This window comes from Lissotriton helveticus, chromosome 4_1 (genome assembly GCF_964261635.1).
Source record: "Lissotriton helveticus chromosome 4_1, aLisHel1.1, whole genome shotgun sequence".
NCBI lineage: Eukaryota > Metazoa > Chordata > Amphibia > Caudata > Salamandridae > Lissotriton > Lissotriton helveticus.
In genome coordinates, this window is record NC_136063.1 from 290,371,037 (window position 1) to 290,385,411 (window position 14,375).

Genomic DNA, 14,375 nt, shown 5'->3' on the forward strand with positions numbered 1-14,375 from the left:
AACGAACAAGAAAGCCAATGGAGATGAAAGTGTTACATGGGAGGAAGGAGATTGCAATGAAAAATAAGCTGTTGCATCATTTAACCAGCTGATGAATGAATTTGTGATTTTGAGAACCATATCGAGGCGTCCCAAGACAGCTACCCTTCCATTTGAAGTTGCCTAGTAACTTTTCTGGATTGGTTCAATGGAGATCTACACAAGGGACCTTTTGTGTTTCACAGAGTAGTAGAAGTTTGACAAACTTTTGTCTGGAACTTTTCATGTCACGAAACTAACAAAAAAAAGTTCTACATTACTTCCTTTTAAAATGTAGATGTATCAGTAGCTTGGTGGCCTATTTGGACCAAGTGCTGTTATCGTCACTGTTCTCTTTGACCTGGGAGGCAACAAACTGTGCTTTTAGTTAAAAGGTTACTTTGACTCCTGGGCGGCGACTATACGAAATGGATACGAATGTCAATAGAGGAGAGCTCATATTATGGTTATGTTTTCAAGGGTAAAAAAAAATATCTTGTTGCAACCAGTTACCTATGCCTTTCGGCCTTCTATTCTGCCCTTTCAACTGATGCTTTTACACCAGAACCCATTGCATCTGATATTTGTAGCTATGTTGCCCTCTTCTTAGAAATCTTGTGTTTCGTGTTCTTTAAGCCTGGTGTGTTCTACTCAATTATTTTATGCCTGGCATTATGTAATTTAAGCAATGCGGGTCATCTTTTGGAGTCTTAGTACCTTTCTTGTTCCCATATATCCTATCTGTTGTTGAATAGGTTTCCTGCTGTAGGTTACCTATTTGGACAGTTTTCTATTTTTTCTGCCACACAGCTTCTGCGGCATGTGCTTCTTCCAATGTTAAATCCCACGTTATCTTTTGCACCTACGTCACCTCCTCTTTCAAGCTTTATTTTCTTGTTTTGGTCCAGCGATTTCCATTCTGCCAAGCCCATTGTTTTAGCAATGGGTCCCCTATTTTGAAGCTCCGCTTGCTATTCTTTCAGGTTGTGTGCATGTGTTTTTACTCTACAAGGCCACATAAGTTTACTTTTCAGGGTTCAGTTTCCTATTCCCCACGTGTTTGTGTATGTAGTATTTTCTCTTTGTTGTTCAGTCTTTAACTCTTATGGTAGACCTTTGTGTCACACTCTTTAATATTTCTTTCAGACATACACTGTTAAATAATTATACTTTCTCAATCACAATTCAGGAGTCCTTGACATCACATCTCCATTTCACCATGAAACTTCTAAATCTGTTGCACATTCAAGTGATCCTCTTGTCAGAATTAATCATGCCTTCTGAGTTACTTGGTTTGCACCACGCAAAGACGTTCATTGTTCAAACCTGCCCCACCATACATATGGTAAATGTAAAAGATGTAGCAGTAATGAATCATTGAATGTTTCTCTTATTTGTATTACTTTAGCTGTGTGCGTTAGTCACCACTGGCCTCAATAAGATGACTTTAAAAGTCTTAAACGTTCCCGTTTTAGTCAATGTTTTAACTGGGTTCACATTTGTAAAAGCTATTACTTTTCCTCTCACACAAGAAAGGACAACATAATACAACTTGAGTAATGATGATATTTGGTCGGCTAGAGCGTATATCCAGGGAGTTGGTTCACTACTAGTTCGGTCATAGGTTTGCACTGTTTGAAAATGTCTGGTGTACCAGGTCCACTCTGTGGTTCGTCCTTCCGGAAGAGATCAGATCTGACACTTCCTAAAACACTAAGTTCAACATCAGAAGCGCTAGATGGCATATACGAGCTCACTTGAGAGGTCCGAAGTGACTGGCTGGTTTCCAGAAACGTGTGTCCATTTCCATTGCCCAGATATTCTCCTGCATCTGATGTAAACTTGTGCATATTATTGCTCGCAGCTTTTTTCCCTTGATTTGGTGTGTCCCGTAGGAGTCTCTGCTGATCGTCCAGTGTTTCTGGCGACGGGCTAACGTCTGAGTCTGCCACTTTGGCAGCTGTAACCAAACCACGGGGCTTCGCCAACTCAAGCGCCCTTTTATAGGAATGGACAGGTGACACATGTGAAATTACTGGCATGGGCGCAGGAATGTTTGCGGTTTTCAAGCTGGCTGCAGATGTTGTCGAATTATAGGATTCAGAGCCACTGTCTGAATATCTAGACTTTGGGGGAAGCAGTATCGGTTCGGGGCTGCTATCCAGGGCCTCGGAAAATCTAGCAGTGTAGTCGGGGCTAGTGAAATCGTCCGAATAACCTGTATACTCCAAACTGTCAATCAGATCTTGGGACTTCCTGCGTCCTGTGCTGCTCCTCGGGCTCAGCTGTCCACTCTGCTGGGATCCATCCGCACTGAAGCTCCTGGAGTCTCCACGTTTGCCATGGACGCTGCTGCCTTCGTGATCGATGCTGCAATCGCTGTCTGAAACTTGTCGCAGTGCTGGTGGCAGAACCCTCTCAATGACCCTTTTATTCGAACAATCTGTCCTTTCGGTGTTTTCATTGTGAAGCTTCAAGACACGGTCCTCGTTCCGTGTGTGGGGCTCTGGGTGTTTCCTGTCGCTGCTGCTGTCATGGTCCTCGGCCCTGCTGCTTTGGATCAAGGTTTCGATGTTCTCATCCAAGGATGCGCTGTGGGCCCCCCGCCTGGCTCGCCGGGAGTGCGATCGGCGTCGCTGAGCTGGGCTCCTGGGTGATTTGGCCAGGATGCCTCTACTCTTAGATTTGCTGGCCTTGTCTTTCAGGGCCTGCACTTGCTGTTTTCTGAGCATCTCTCTGCGCTCGTGCAGGATCAGCATGCTCGGGTTGCTTTGCTGCAGTCGCAGCCGAAGGGTATTGGTCAGTCCATACTGAAGTTTCTTCTTGGGTTGCCCTGCGGTTGGCACCACGCTGTTTTTGACTAGCCCCTTTGCTTTTGGCGGCTCTTTCACGTGTAGTGTTTTTGCTGGAGAAGGCGGCGGGGTCGCAGTAGCCACAGACATGTCCGATCGGTTCCTTTTCAGCTTGGGGGTTGGTGACCTCTGCCTACCTGTGTCTAGAGTGGTAGGGGGCGCAGAGGGTTGTTCGGTGGGCCGGTACAGCCAGGCCAGCTGAGGATGGATACAAGGATGCTGACTCTGCGGGCCGGTGGAGTCGCTGTTCAGAAGTGACAGCTCCAGCAGGAGGGCATTGAGCAAAGGCAGCTGCCCAAGCTTGCTCGCAATGTCGGGGACACCCGCTGCGGCTGCTGTTCTTTGGCTAGGTTTGGTCTTTGGGGGTTCTTGGACTGGTCTGTGTGCACTGATCTCGTCCTCAGATGACAGCTCGTCCTGCAGCTCTATGCGCGGGAGCTCTTCTCGTCTCAGGCTGCGGACAGGAGGCTGTTCTGTAGGTAGATTGGTGTAGTACATCGGGGGCGGGCAGAAGATATTGGCTTCTATCTCTAGTTCCTGCCTGTCGGGAGCTTCTCGTGCGCGACGCTTTGGCTCAGTCTGAGTGGATGCTAAAGCCGTGTGCTTCTTTCGAGGAGTCCCCGGCGCCGGCTCCCCATCCGACTTGCTGTTGGGCTCTTTAGACCCGCTCTCTGGAGGCGCTGGCACCGACACAGCCTCCCTCTTCTCCTTAGCAGCAACTGGGACCACGGGGTCTTCGGGCTGAATCACAGACCTGGATATGGGTTTGTAGGAAGGGTCCTGCCCTGACTCCGGGGTCGGGTCCTTCGGCGAGGATTCGACGGGAGGCCTTGGCTCGGTCAGTGTAGTCTGCTCCCCAGCCTTCTCCTGCGGGGTGGCGGGGCTGATGTGCCGCAACAGACCGCCCCCCAAGCTCATCAGGCGGTATCCCAAGGAGATCTCCCCCACCGGGCGCCCCAGTAGGTCGTGCAGCGGGTGCACCCCGCGGTGGGCGCGAGCACTGGGCGTGGAGGCCCCGAGGGGCGCCGCCAGGAGGCCCCGAGCGACCGCGGCCAGGGAGAGGGGACAGCTGCCCAGCAGGCGGGGCAGAGCCGCGGCGGAGGCCGTGTCGCGCAGGTCCAGGAGCATGGCGTAGAGCGGGCATCGGTTGAGGTGTCCCAGTAGGACCCGGGCGTCTCTACGGAACAGGCACGACTTGCCCGTGCCAAAGTGGAAGAGGAGGCCCGCGGGGGGCGGCGTGTCCTCCTCATCCTTCTCCGCCGACGGCGGGTGTATCAGCAAGGTCGGGAAGTCCAAGAGCCGGAAAGCGACGGCTGGCTGCGGCTGCTCGCCCTCCGGCAGCGGCGGCTCCAGGCGCACCCAGTCTACCAGCAGCTCCAGAGAGAAGAGGCTCTCTGTGGCCGCCATTGCTGCTTCACCAGGGAAGCGGCGCCCGCTCCCGGGGCAACGACGCGCACTGCACGGCGGGAAATGTAGTTTCCAGAAGCGTCCCTGGTTTCCTAGGAGATGGGTCAAACGTAATGACGCACACCGGCGTTCTAAAGTAGAACGCTCATTGGTCGATGGGCCACCAAGGTGCTCTGATAGTACACGTGACTCCTAGCATTTCCGATGTTGTGAATTTGTGAACTACAAAGGTTACTCGTCGTAATTCCTTTTAAATTCTTATTTTTAACCAAAACCGTTCCAAAACTGATAGGGACATTGTTTAAAGCCGGTTACTTCATTATATTGTTGACATTGTTTAAAGCCGGTTATGTCATTATATTGTTTACAATTCTAAATGAGGAAGCTGTGCACGTTTCTCACAACTCTTTCTCTCCTGATGCCCCTTACCAGGGCTCCAAGTGGGCCGGGTCCTGCCGGTGCTCAGCACCGGCAGTTCTACAAAGCAGGTGCTGAGATAGGTCCATTTCGGCTCTCAATTTTCCCCTCAGGCTGAAAAATTATCTCAACTCTGCAGAAGTACCACTCCTCACTGCCTCTTATATAACTTCTAAAAGACTCGATCTCGTCCTTTCACCATCTCATCATTTCAGAACTGAAGCATTTTCAATTTTATATACAGCAAAGCCGTAATTGTTGCTTATTTATCTAATGTAACTAACAACCATTGACAAAGCCAATAGTCATGGCTTTAAATTTTTTTTTTACAGAGTTTTATATAGCGCAAACATGACCTGAAGGTATCGGGTATCAGAGCGCTTTACACTAGCACCAGTTGCGTTACATGAGGACACATTCATTTTGTGTTAGACATAGGGAGATTAAGTGATTTGCCCAGAATCACAGGATGTTCAGTGTCATTGCCGAGACTTGAACCCGGTTCCCCAGATTAGAGGTCGACCGCCCTTGTTAGGCCGTGAGCTTGTTGTATGAGTAATGTTCCATGTTGTATTATATATCTGGATGCAATGAAATAAGTAGGCAAAATACCAGTCGGGCGGTGCACTATGCACAGATTTTTATCTTAGATGTTTTTAAGCCACACCCTTCATATTTATTGGCCGAACGCCTTTGATAGGCACCGCCTCCACATTTTTTCATCAATTAAAGCCCTGCCCCTTAGAATTTTGAAATCAGAAATAAAAGGCATTTTGGAGTAGGGTGACCAAACGTCCGTAAATTTCACGGACTGCCCGTAATTTGCGCCTCTTGTCCGTTGTCCATAAGGGTTTCTTCCACGGACACCTTTTGTCCGTAATTTCAGACATTGGCGTGCGCTGCCCCCTGCAAGCAGCCTGTAACTCTCCCTGCAGGGGCCAGCTCAAGCTCCTGCTGTGATCTGTGTCCTGTAGCAGCCCCTCCCCGACCTGGCACACACTGCTATCAGGCCCATTATCATTCTGTATGTTGGCCTAATTATCACATACAGAATGATAATGGGCCTCTCTGCTCTGTGGCAGCAATTCGGATCTGGGGTTTTTTTCAGTGGAAAGAGGGGGCATGTAAGATCTTCAGCTTTGATCCTTTTCTTCACTTTTTTTTTTAATATGCAAACGCAGGTGTGTTTCACTCGCATACACAACAGATGCAGTGAGTGCAAGATTTTCTCAACCTAAAATAAACTTATTTTGACTTGTGCGTGTGTTGGTTGTCTATTTACTTATGCAATATTGCGCGACTTCCTCTGAAGTGTATGCAAAACGTACCTTTTGTCCTGAATTTTCGTCCTGAATTCTGACCTTCTGTCCTGAATTTTTGCCCTGACTTTTGACCCTTTGTCCTGAATTTTTGCACCCACTGTCCTGAATTTGCACCCATGCCAATTGGTCACCCTATTTTGGAGGGCAGAGGTAGTTTTAAACACTCCAGTGTACGGCACTACAGTGTCTTTTTTAAAACTCCCAGTAAGTTAATTGTGGTAAGATACCCCTTTGAGAAATGCCAGTTTTTAGACCAAATGGACTATCTATAAGAAGTTAGCTGGCAGCATTTCGTTGTGCTCCTTTGCTGTTGCATTGCACCTGGAATTTTCAAAAATGTGTAATCATTCATGAACCTAGGAAGGAGATGTGGTCTAACATCTAGTGCGGCTCCCTTTGGAACTGGGGAACTATGCACAAGTGTCTGTGTTGGCTCTACATCATTTTATTCTGGGCAAACCATATAATCTTCCAGTGTAAAAAAGAAACCAAATCAATTACCTCATGTAATGTAAGCTGGTGCTCTTGTAAAGTGCTCTAATCCCTTTGGGGCAAGCTATATAAATGTGCAAATACAAACCTGCACTCAATGCAAAATCATTTTTCTGTTTTGCTTGCAGAGAATCTTGCCAACCTTAAAAACAAAAACCTAAGTGCTTCAACACCTCCTTAGTGAAAAAGTGGTATAAATAGGCCGTTGCAATACAATAAATCTCTATATATAAAGTGGCTTTCGGTCAACCCTCCCCAACTATTGGTCTGTTTATCTGTCATTCACCACAGTGTACAGCATTGGGCAAAGGTTCAACCCACGTTTTTTCTATTCACTGTGAGCAGGTTGGTTTTTACTTATTTTTTTATTTGTCTTCCTAAATTTATGCATGCCACCTTTAACAGAGGCATTTTTGGGTCGTCTACTAGATATCTGGGCTTACCAAGAACATACAGGATCTTGGAGCCAACCCATTGCTTACCATAGGTTGGCTTTCCTACGAATGAATACATGAATAGTAGCATTTGTAAGGTGCACAACTACTACTAGAATGTTCTGGCCCTAGGCAGAAGGGCGGGGAAACCATCTTAATCCTTGAACAGGTGGAGTTTCAGTTGTTTGCAGAAGATCTTTTTGTCGGGCATGCATCAAAGGGCAAAATGGAGTTTGTTTCAATGTTTGGCTGCCAGTACTAAGCAGTCCGAGCTGCCCTATTTCTTTTGCCTAGAAAATGGAATAAACAACAGACTGTGACCTCAAGGATCTTTTAGGGCAGTAGGGGGTCAGTTTGTCTCTTATTTATTTAGGGCCTATCTTGTAGAAGGCTGAGTGCGCCGCCGTCAGTCCTTTGAAAATGACTCTCTTCTTCACTAGAAGCCAGCGCAACGTGCTTTGGTACCATGATATCAAAGCATGTTCAGGAAGGTTAAAGAAGAGGCGGACGGCCATATCGTGAATGTTTTGTAACTTCTGAATGAGGTAGTCTGGGACTCCTAGGTATAAGATGTTAGCGTAGTTAAGTCTAGATAGTATCCTATGGAGCCTGCACCACAGTTTTGTGGGCTTCCCAAAGCAGGAGTCTAAGGAATTTGTTTAGCATCCTGAGAATCCAGCATGATGTTTTAACCACAGCTGAGTTCTGTGGCTTGAGTGATAGACTTGTGTCAATAAGAACCTCTAAGTTTCTTGCCACTTATGCTGGGTGAAGAGCAGTTGGCAGCCAAGACCCAGACCAGCCGGGCAGGGGGTTGTTACCAAACAGCAGGACCTCAGTTTTATCGAGTTTGCACTGCAGGGAATTAGCCTTCAGCCATCCCATCACTGCTGTCACACAGGCAGCAACGTTTTCTTTTTCCTTTGGCTCCTATCACTCTCATTTGCCTACTCCTTATGCGTGTCCCAGCTTGTGTTTTTTCCCTCGCATGGAGCAGTGCCTCTTTATCATCACCTTGCTTGGGTGGCTTCTATGTTTCCACAGCAGTACTTTTTTTCTTACTTGTGATTAAGCACTCCATGAGCTTGCTTTTTTTTAAGCTGCCTCCCTTGTGTACTTCTCTTCCCTTGCACTTCTTGTTGCTATCTGGTGACCAAGTGCTTCTCCCCTCCACCTCCATGTTGTGTTTGCCCTTGTGCATCCCTCACCATCCCAGAGCTTTCTCGCCAGTGTGCTTTCCCCTCGCATGCTCCCTGTTACTCTCTCACCTGTTGCTTCTCCCACTGCTTGCTTCTCCTACCCCCTCTATCCGTGTTGCCTCCCATCACTGTGCCCTCCTGTCTCGCCTTATTCCCCTCCTTTTCGCCATGTACTCCCTTGTTGCCAACTTGCATGTGTGCTTCCTCTCGCCTGCTCCATGTTGCTCTTTCGTTCGTTGCTTCTCCTCCCTCCCATGCCTCTGTTGCATTCCCCGTGTTTCTTTCCCCCATCTTCCCAGGACCGGTAACTAAAGAAAAAAAAAAGTTGAGGGAGAAGAGAGCCTATGTCATTTTGTAGGCATGTGCTTGCATGGGGCGTGTGCCGACAAAATGACGCGAGTGCCGTGTCATAGGCTTTTTAAAAATCCTTTTGCCATATTGCAAAACATCAGGGATGCTGTGCAGCATGGCTAAAACAGTTGGCAAAGTCAGTATGTCCCAAAAGCTCGGTATTATTTCTACTGCTATATGTTTGCAAAAATTAAATGAAAGCAACCATGTTGCAGGCTTGCAAAAGCTAGACTTATTGGCTTTGCCCGTGCTTGTTAAAGCATTTGCTTAACTAAAAGGACAATGTCATTTTGAGCTGGGGGCAAATAAGTTGTTTAGCCTGGCAGAAAAACCCTTTGATTCAGGGGCAGTTCGTATAAAGTAAAACAGGTGTAGCATTGCAGAATTAAAACAAAGCTCCAGTGAGCATCAAAAACGCATGCTCTTGTTTATGTCTTAAAGGGCATGGAAAATCCACATTTTCATCACGCACTTCCTGTCGTGGGTTTTCTGGCTTTATAAATTGTATTTTACCCCATGAAGGTGTACTCCACCATACAACATTGTGGACATGTACAACTGCATACTTACATGTTCATAGTACCCCAGTTTGTGCTTTTGCAAGGGCATGTTCTGATTTGATAACAAAGCAAGTACAGCTGTTTCACCGTCTGCAAGCTTTCAGGATACCTACTGCTGCATACTAACTTGAAGAATGTATAGATCAGCATGTAAATTAACCCTTCCTGACGGTTGCCACATGGGTCTGTGTGAGTGTAGTCATAGAGCCATAGCATTAAGTGAAAACAATGTGGGAGTCAATTTAAAACGTAATGTATATTGTAAGGGATTCCATTGTTCCACACTATTGTATAGTCTAGAACTAATGTAAATGTTTGACTATGTTATAGTGGACTAAGTACTGATTTCTGAGTCTACTCTTTCTCGAAAGTTAGTTGCAGTATCATTACTCCTATTCTTTGAGTCTAGTGCCTGGGAAAAGTAAAGGATTATAATAGAACTGTTTTGTACAGCATCATTGCATCCAGTGCTGACACCTTCTGTCAACAGCAGTCGAGCAATTTATTAGAAATGTGTAGACCCAGTTTACAGTAGGAAATGCACATCCTTCACACATTATACCGTGCACTTGGAAGTGTAGTCGTGTTTCAGCTGTGTCAGGCCTGCCAGGAACAAACTGCTGTCCATTACTAAATCCATACATTAACAACCAACGATCTGGTGTGTGATCAACTATCGACAAAACTGAAAGCAATCTTCTCTCACGGTATATTACTGAAGGAAGCAAAAACGAAGGTTAGATTAAAACAAAGAATAGAATTTGTCGTACAGATTAATAGCCTTTTTTTGTACCGCTGTCCAATGTCTGTTATTTATGTTGAAGTTCAAATTCATACATTTATATCTGCTCTTGCCAAGTTACAAAATCAGTATGTGAAATGTGCTGTTACGCGTTCATTTTAAAGCTGCACTGTTTATTGTTCTTCAGTGTTTTGTTCAATATGAAATATTGATAAATGTTATGGTGTCTATAAAGCTGATGTACTGAGTCCGATTCTTGAATTTCCTACTGTTGGGTATATACAATGTAATTCTCTAATGTCTTTAAAGTGTTGTTTTAATGCTGTCAAAATAATTTAGCAATGTTTGAACACTGTCCGCGTCTTACCCTAGGAACTGTTTTCGTTCAGTAAAACAGTTGAAGAGCATGCTCTTTATGGTGTCTGTGCAGTGTTGTTTTGTGGCGTTCGTAAAAAAAAACAAATGTTGCTCTACTCTGCAGGTTGTGCTTGAGTAGCATTCTTGTTATTTCTACACACTGACCCTGTTCTCTCCTGTATGCATTAACAAATGCAGTGGATTCTGCACTCACGTGTGAGCTGTAAGCTGCACATTGTGTGGCCAGATCACAAAATGTGCACTTATTTTTTTCTGTTTGTTGGTGTGCAAAGTGTTTCTATGTCGCAGTATAATTTTTTCCCTCGTCCCCTTGTATTTTGAGTACATGCCTAGCGGTGTAATATCATAAACCGCCCCCCCAGTAGTCTGGGGTGAAGTTTGAGTTCTGCTGGTTTTGTAATTCCTATAAAAGTCTTTTGTGCGAATGGAGTTTGACATCTAGTGATCTTCTCTTGACATGATGGCTAGTTATTTCCCTAGCCACTCAATCTATAGGTAATGAACTAAACTAAAAGCACTACAGTGAAACAGTGATTGGAAGACCCCCGATTAAATACAATGGGAAAAGTAAGAAAGAATCCGTATGAGGGTTCATAGAGTGAATGTTTCTATTAGTTAATGAGACTTTTATAAAACAGGAAACCATCTTGAGTTCCATTGGATGCCCAGTCTGAGACACTGCGGTCTAGATTCTTTAAGAAAAGTGTCTGCACTTGCCTATCTTCCTGATGGCCATCATAACATTCTCAGCCCCCCTTTGGAAGCCTTAATGTCTTCTTCAGTTAATATCCGCGCATCTAGTCTCACTGTTAAAACTAGAGATTGCACGACCATAAAGGGAGTTTTTTTTAAAGCATACTCAGTAGAACTGACTGCTTAATGTAAGAACAGAATGACACAGTGGGTCCAAGTGTCTCACTGTTTCTGGACGAAGGGCCTTACACACCTCCGCTCAGGCCCCTCCTGAGACTGATCTAAAAAGATCTGAGTGCAAGCTTCTACCCTTTTGGTTATTGGCGAGCCTTTTAGAGAGGGGTTGTTCTTTTTTATGCTTAGAGAGTTATGAACTACTTCCATTTGATAACTGGTTGAGTGTGTGGGTGTAGTGCAGGGGGTGCAATTATATAGGCTAAAACTATCTTATTGGCTGACTCATCATTTTATTGTGCCTCCCCCTACCCCAGTGATAGTTACAAAGAGAATGGGGGATAATTCAAACCACTAACAGGTTAGAAGCTTGCACTTGATATTTTTGGATCAGTACCAGGAGGGACCGGGGATGAAGCATGCTACCTATTAGGTAGATGAAGGCCTTCGTCCTGTAGCAGTGAGACACGTCGACTCTGTGTCTTTCGGTTTCCCTTACAGTACGCAGTCAGTCTGGTGTTAGCTCATCCTAGAAGGTTATATTGAGAGTTTCTTTAAACTCCTCCTGACCCTGAAATGTGTGATGGGAAGATTAGGTAGGTCTTTTAAAAAGCATTGGCTAGACTAGGCATACAATCACCAGCCATCAAAGTACTTCACAGTTGTCGTACTTGGTAGTCGAACCATTCCTGATGCTTAGCGCGTTTATTCTAGCAAAAAAGACACTGCACCTTTTTTGCTTGTTTATTTTTTATAAATGATCTTTTTGTAACCGCTCATGCTACCCCCCTGCTCGAAACCTGTGGAATGTTAATTGTTTTGTACTTGGTCTTTTTCCCCAACCCTGCACTCTCCCTCACCTCTTGTCTTTTCCTTCACCACCTCTCTCCTTTTCCCTTTCGTCTCTCACAGCAGTCTGAACAGCGTTAACAGTAGTGATTCCAGATCCAGTGGTTCGCACTCTCATTCACCCACTTCACACTATCGCTATCGCAGCTCCAACCTACCACAGCAGCCCCCTATGCGGCTGTCCAGCGTTTCCTCTCACGACTCAGGATTTATGTCCCAGGACGCTTTCCAGTCAAAGTCGCCGTCCCCTATGCCTCCCGAAACCTCCACGCAGGTGAGCAATGTCTTTGTGCACTTTCTGTTTCTAGAGATTCAAAGCTTGTAAATTGATGCAGATGAGCATGTAATAAGAGATAAATGTGCAGCTTCACCTAAAATTATAATTTGGTCTACAATAAAATAACATGCAAACGTAAACTGAAAAATATAGAGCATACAAAATGTCTGCCTCCTAAACCTGTGCTATAACAAAATTCCAAAGTCCATCTAATCTCATTACACACCTGTTATAGGAAGGGAGAATTGACAATCCAACTGCAGTCCTAGCAGAGGTAGGGTCAATGGCTTGATGGTGGGCTTTGGTGAATGTTGATATTTTTTCAGATGATATTTATTCTTATGGTCTACAATACAATAAGCAAGAGACGAGTACAGAAGATGCATAGCTAATCCTATCAAGAATATGTATGCCTATAGACTGTCACTTTACACTTCAGGTGGACTTGTTTTCAAAATGGAACACAGCGCGGACACCAAAATTTACAAATGTCTTTTAAATGTGTCTTTGTGCCTCCTGCAAATGGAAATTGTTCTTATTAGTCTGACTGTTCCTCCTTGAAGTTTAACATACAGAACCTTCATAGAGTAATGGAGAAGGGATATTTGTGCTTCTCGCTCCGTTACAACTTGTGCACGTACGATATGCACAAGAGGAGAGCGTGGTGAGACTCACTTTTACTTGGGTTTCAGACAGAAAATGTAAGGAGGCGGGAAAAGAATTTAGTTTTTGAGTTTAGCATTTTTATCGAGTTAACAAAAATATTTTTACCCTCTTGATAGCTTGTCAGACCCACCTTTGTCGCAGTGCTTCTACTGTATTGGCAGTGATACAGAGCATTACTTTAATAGAACTCCTTGCTTTACTAACCCCATTATACTGTTTTACTTCGCTCTACAGCTGATAACATGCACTGCCTTCGTTTGGAAGCACTAACATCTCCTTGGCTTCGAAACTACCTGTTTCAAACGTGCTTTGCTTTACCCTGAGTTCCAGTCTGGCTTATGTCTGACCCACCTGTAGCGTCCAGACAATGACAACATTTACAGGGTGTAGTTTGAATAGGTCTGTGCTGGCAGGTGGAGATGGTGTGTACTGCATTTTGCTTAATGGTGAAGTTTGGTCATTTGTTGTACCTGGAATGTTTGTTTCTTCAATTTCCAAAACTAACAGTGGGAAATCACTGAACAGTGATGCTGTTAATATGCTCAGAAAGATATTGGGGATCTTTATTATCTGTTTGACAAACGCCACCATTGGTAGTCCAAAGTCAGACTGTGCTCAGAACAGTCCCCAACAGTCCCCCCCCCCCAAGGGACATACACCAATATAATTATTCTTAATCCTTTTTTGGTATTGCAGTTGCTGTATAATGTTTTTTTGCTTGGCACAGAAACTGAAGGTGTGTGAGCTCTAGAGTAAAATCACCCTTGTCAGTTATACCGTTCTGCATGTGGTGTGTTCTACTTGTAGGACTCAGTAGAAATATGTAAGTGGAGCTCAAGTGGTGCCATAATATAGTTGGGCCTAGCTCTGGCCCTGTGCCACAAATTCAATGAGAAGCCAGACCCTGACTTAAACTACTTGCAATGGGCAGAGGAAAAGCAAGTACTACAGATAATAGTGTATCTTTTCATTGAGGGCAGATCCTTGCCCCTTGTCAAACACACCTATTCAGAGACACTGCAGCGGTGCTGGGACCTTGCTTTGAATGTTGTGCATGCTCTTCCTTGAAGGTGTATGATCATGTTTTAGGCTTTCCTTTGAGACAGGGCTTTTTCCAAGCTGGATTATGTTAACACTGATAATGTTTATGTGGAAATTTGCAGTTAACCCCAACCTTTGTGTCTGCTTTACTGCACATGAATGTCAGAATGCTGTAGATGTTTTTAACAGTGTCTGAGTTTTTAACCCTTGCTTGTTTTTCTTACTTCCCCCTTCTTTCCATGTGTGTGCCTGTACATGTATCTGTCCTCCTTTTCGACATGGCATGTGGTCTTTCTCCCATCCGCTCTTCCTTCTGGCTGCGATGCTGTGTTCTGTGCTGAAGAATTCCTCGAGCTCTGCCTCTTCTGAAGCCTCTGAGACCTGCCAGTCAGTGAGCGAATGCAGTTCCCCCACCTCGGTGAGCTCCGGCTCCACCATGGGGGCCTGGGCTTCGACAGATAAGGTGAATTCCTCCTACCCGATACTAGTGCATTTACATAGTT

General features: G+C 45.1%; 2 protein-coding genes across 5 annotated transcripts in view; one reads left to right on the forward strand and one right to left on the reverse strand.

Annotated features, from left to right (window-relative positions):
• Nucleotides 1-14,375, forward strand: part of MTSS1 (MTSS I-BAR domain containing 1) — a 500,273-nt gene that overhangs the window by 459,797 nt on the left and 26,101 nt on the right. For 2 of the 4 annotated variants that reach the window (XM_078686786.1, XM_078686789.1), the window contains exons 10-11: nucleotides 11,952-12,162; nucleotides 14,216-14,335. In XM_078686786.1, coding sequence (XP_078542912.1) covers nucleotides 11,952-12,162; nucleotides 14,216-14,335 — 331 coding nt within the window. The remainder of the gene's footprint in view (nucleotides 1-11,951; nucleotides 12,163-14,215; nucleotides 14,336-14,375) is intronic. The other 2 variants (XM_078686787.1, XM_078686790.1) reach the window with 1 other exon arrangement.
• On the reverse strand, nucleotides 1,131-4,298 carry MAP10 (microtubule associated protein 10). Its single transcript, XM_078686785.1, has one exon. The coding sequence runs from the start codon at nucleotides 4,275-4,277 to the stop codon at nucleotides 1,596-1,598; it is 2,682 nt and encodes an 893-aa protein (XP_078542911.1). The 5' UTR covers nucleotides 4,278-4,298; the 3' UTR covers nucleotides 1,131-1,595.

Coding starts and splice junctions, on each gene's coding strand:
- MAP10 (XM_078686785.1), bottom strand. CDS start 4,277: ATGGCGGCCACAGAGAGCCTCTTCTCTCTGGAGCTGCTGGTAGACTGG.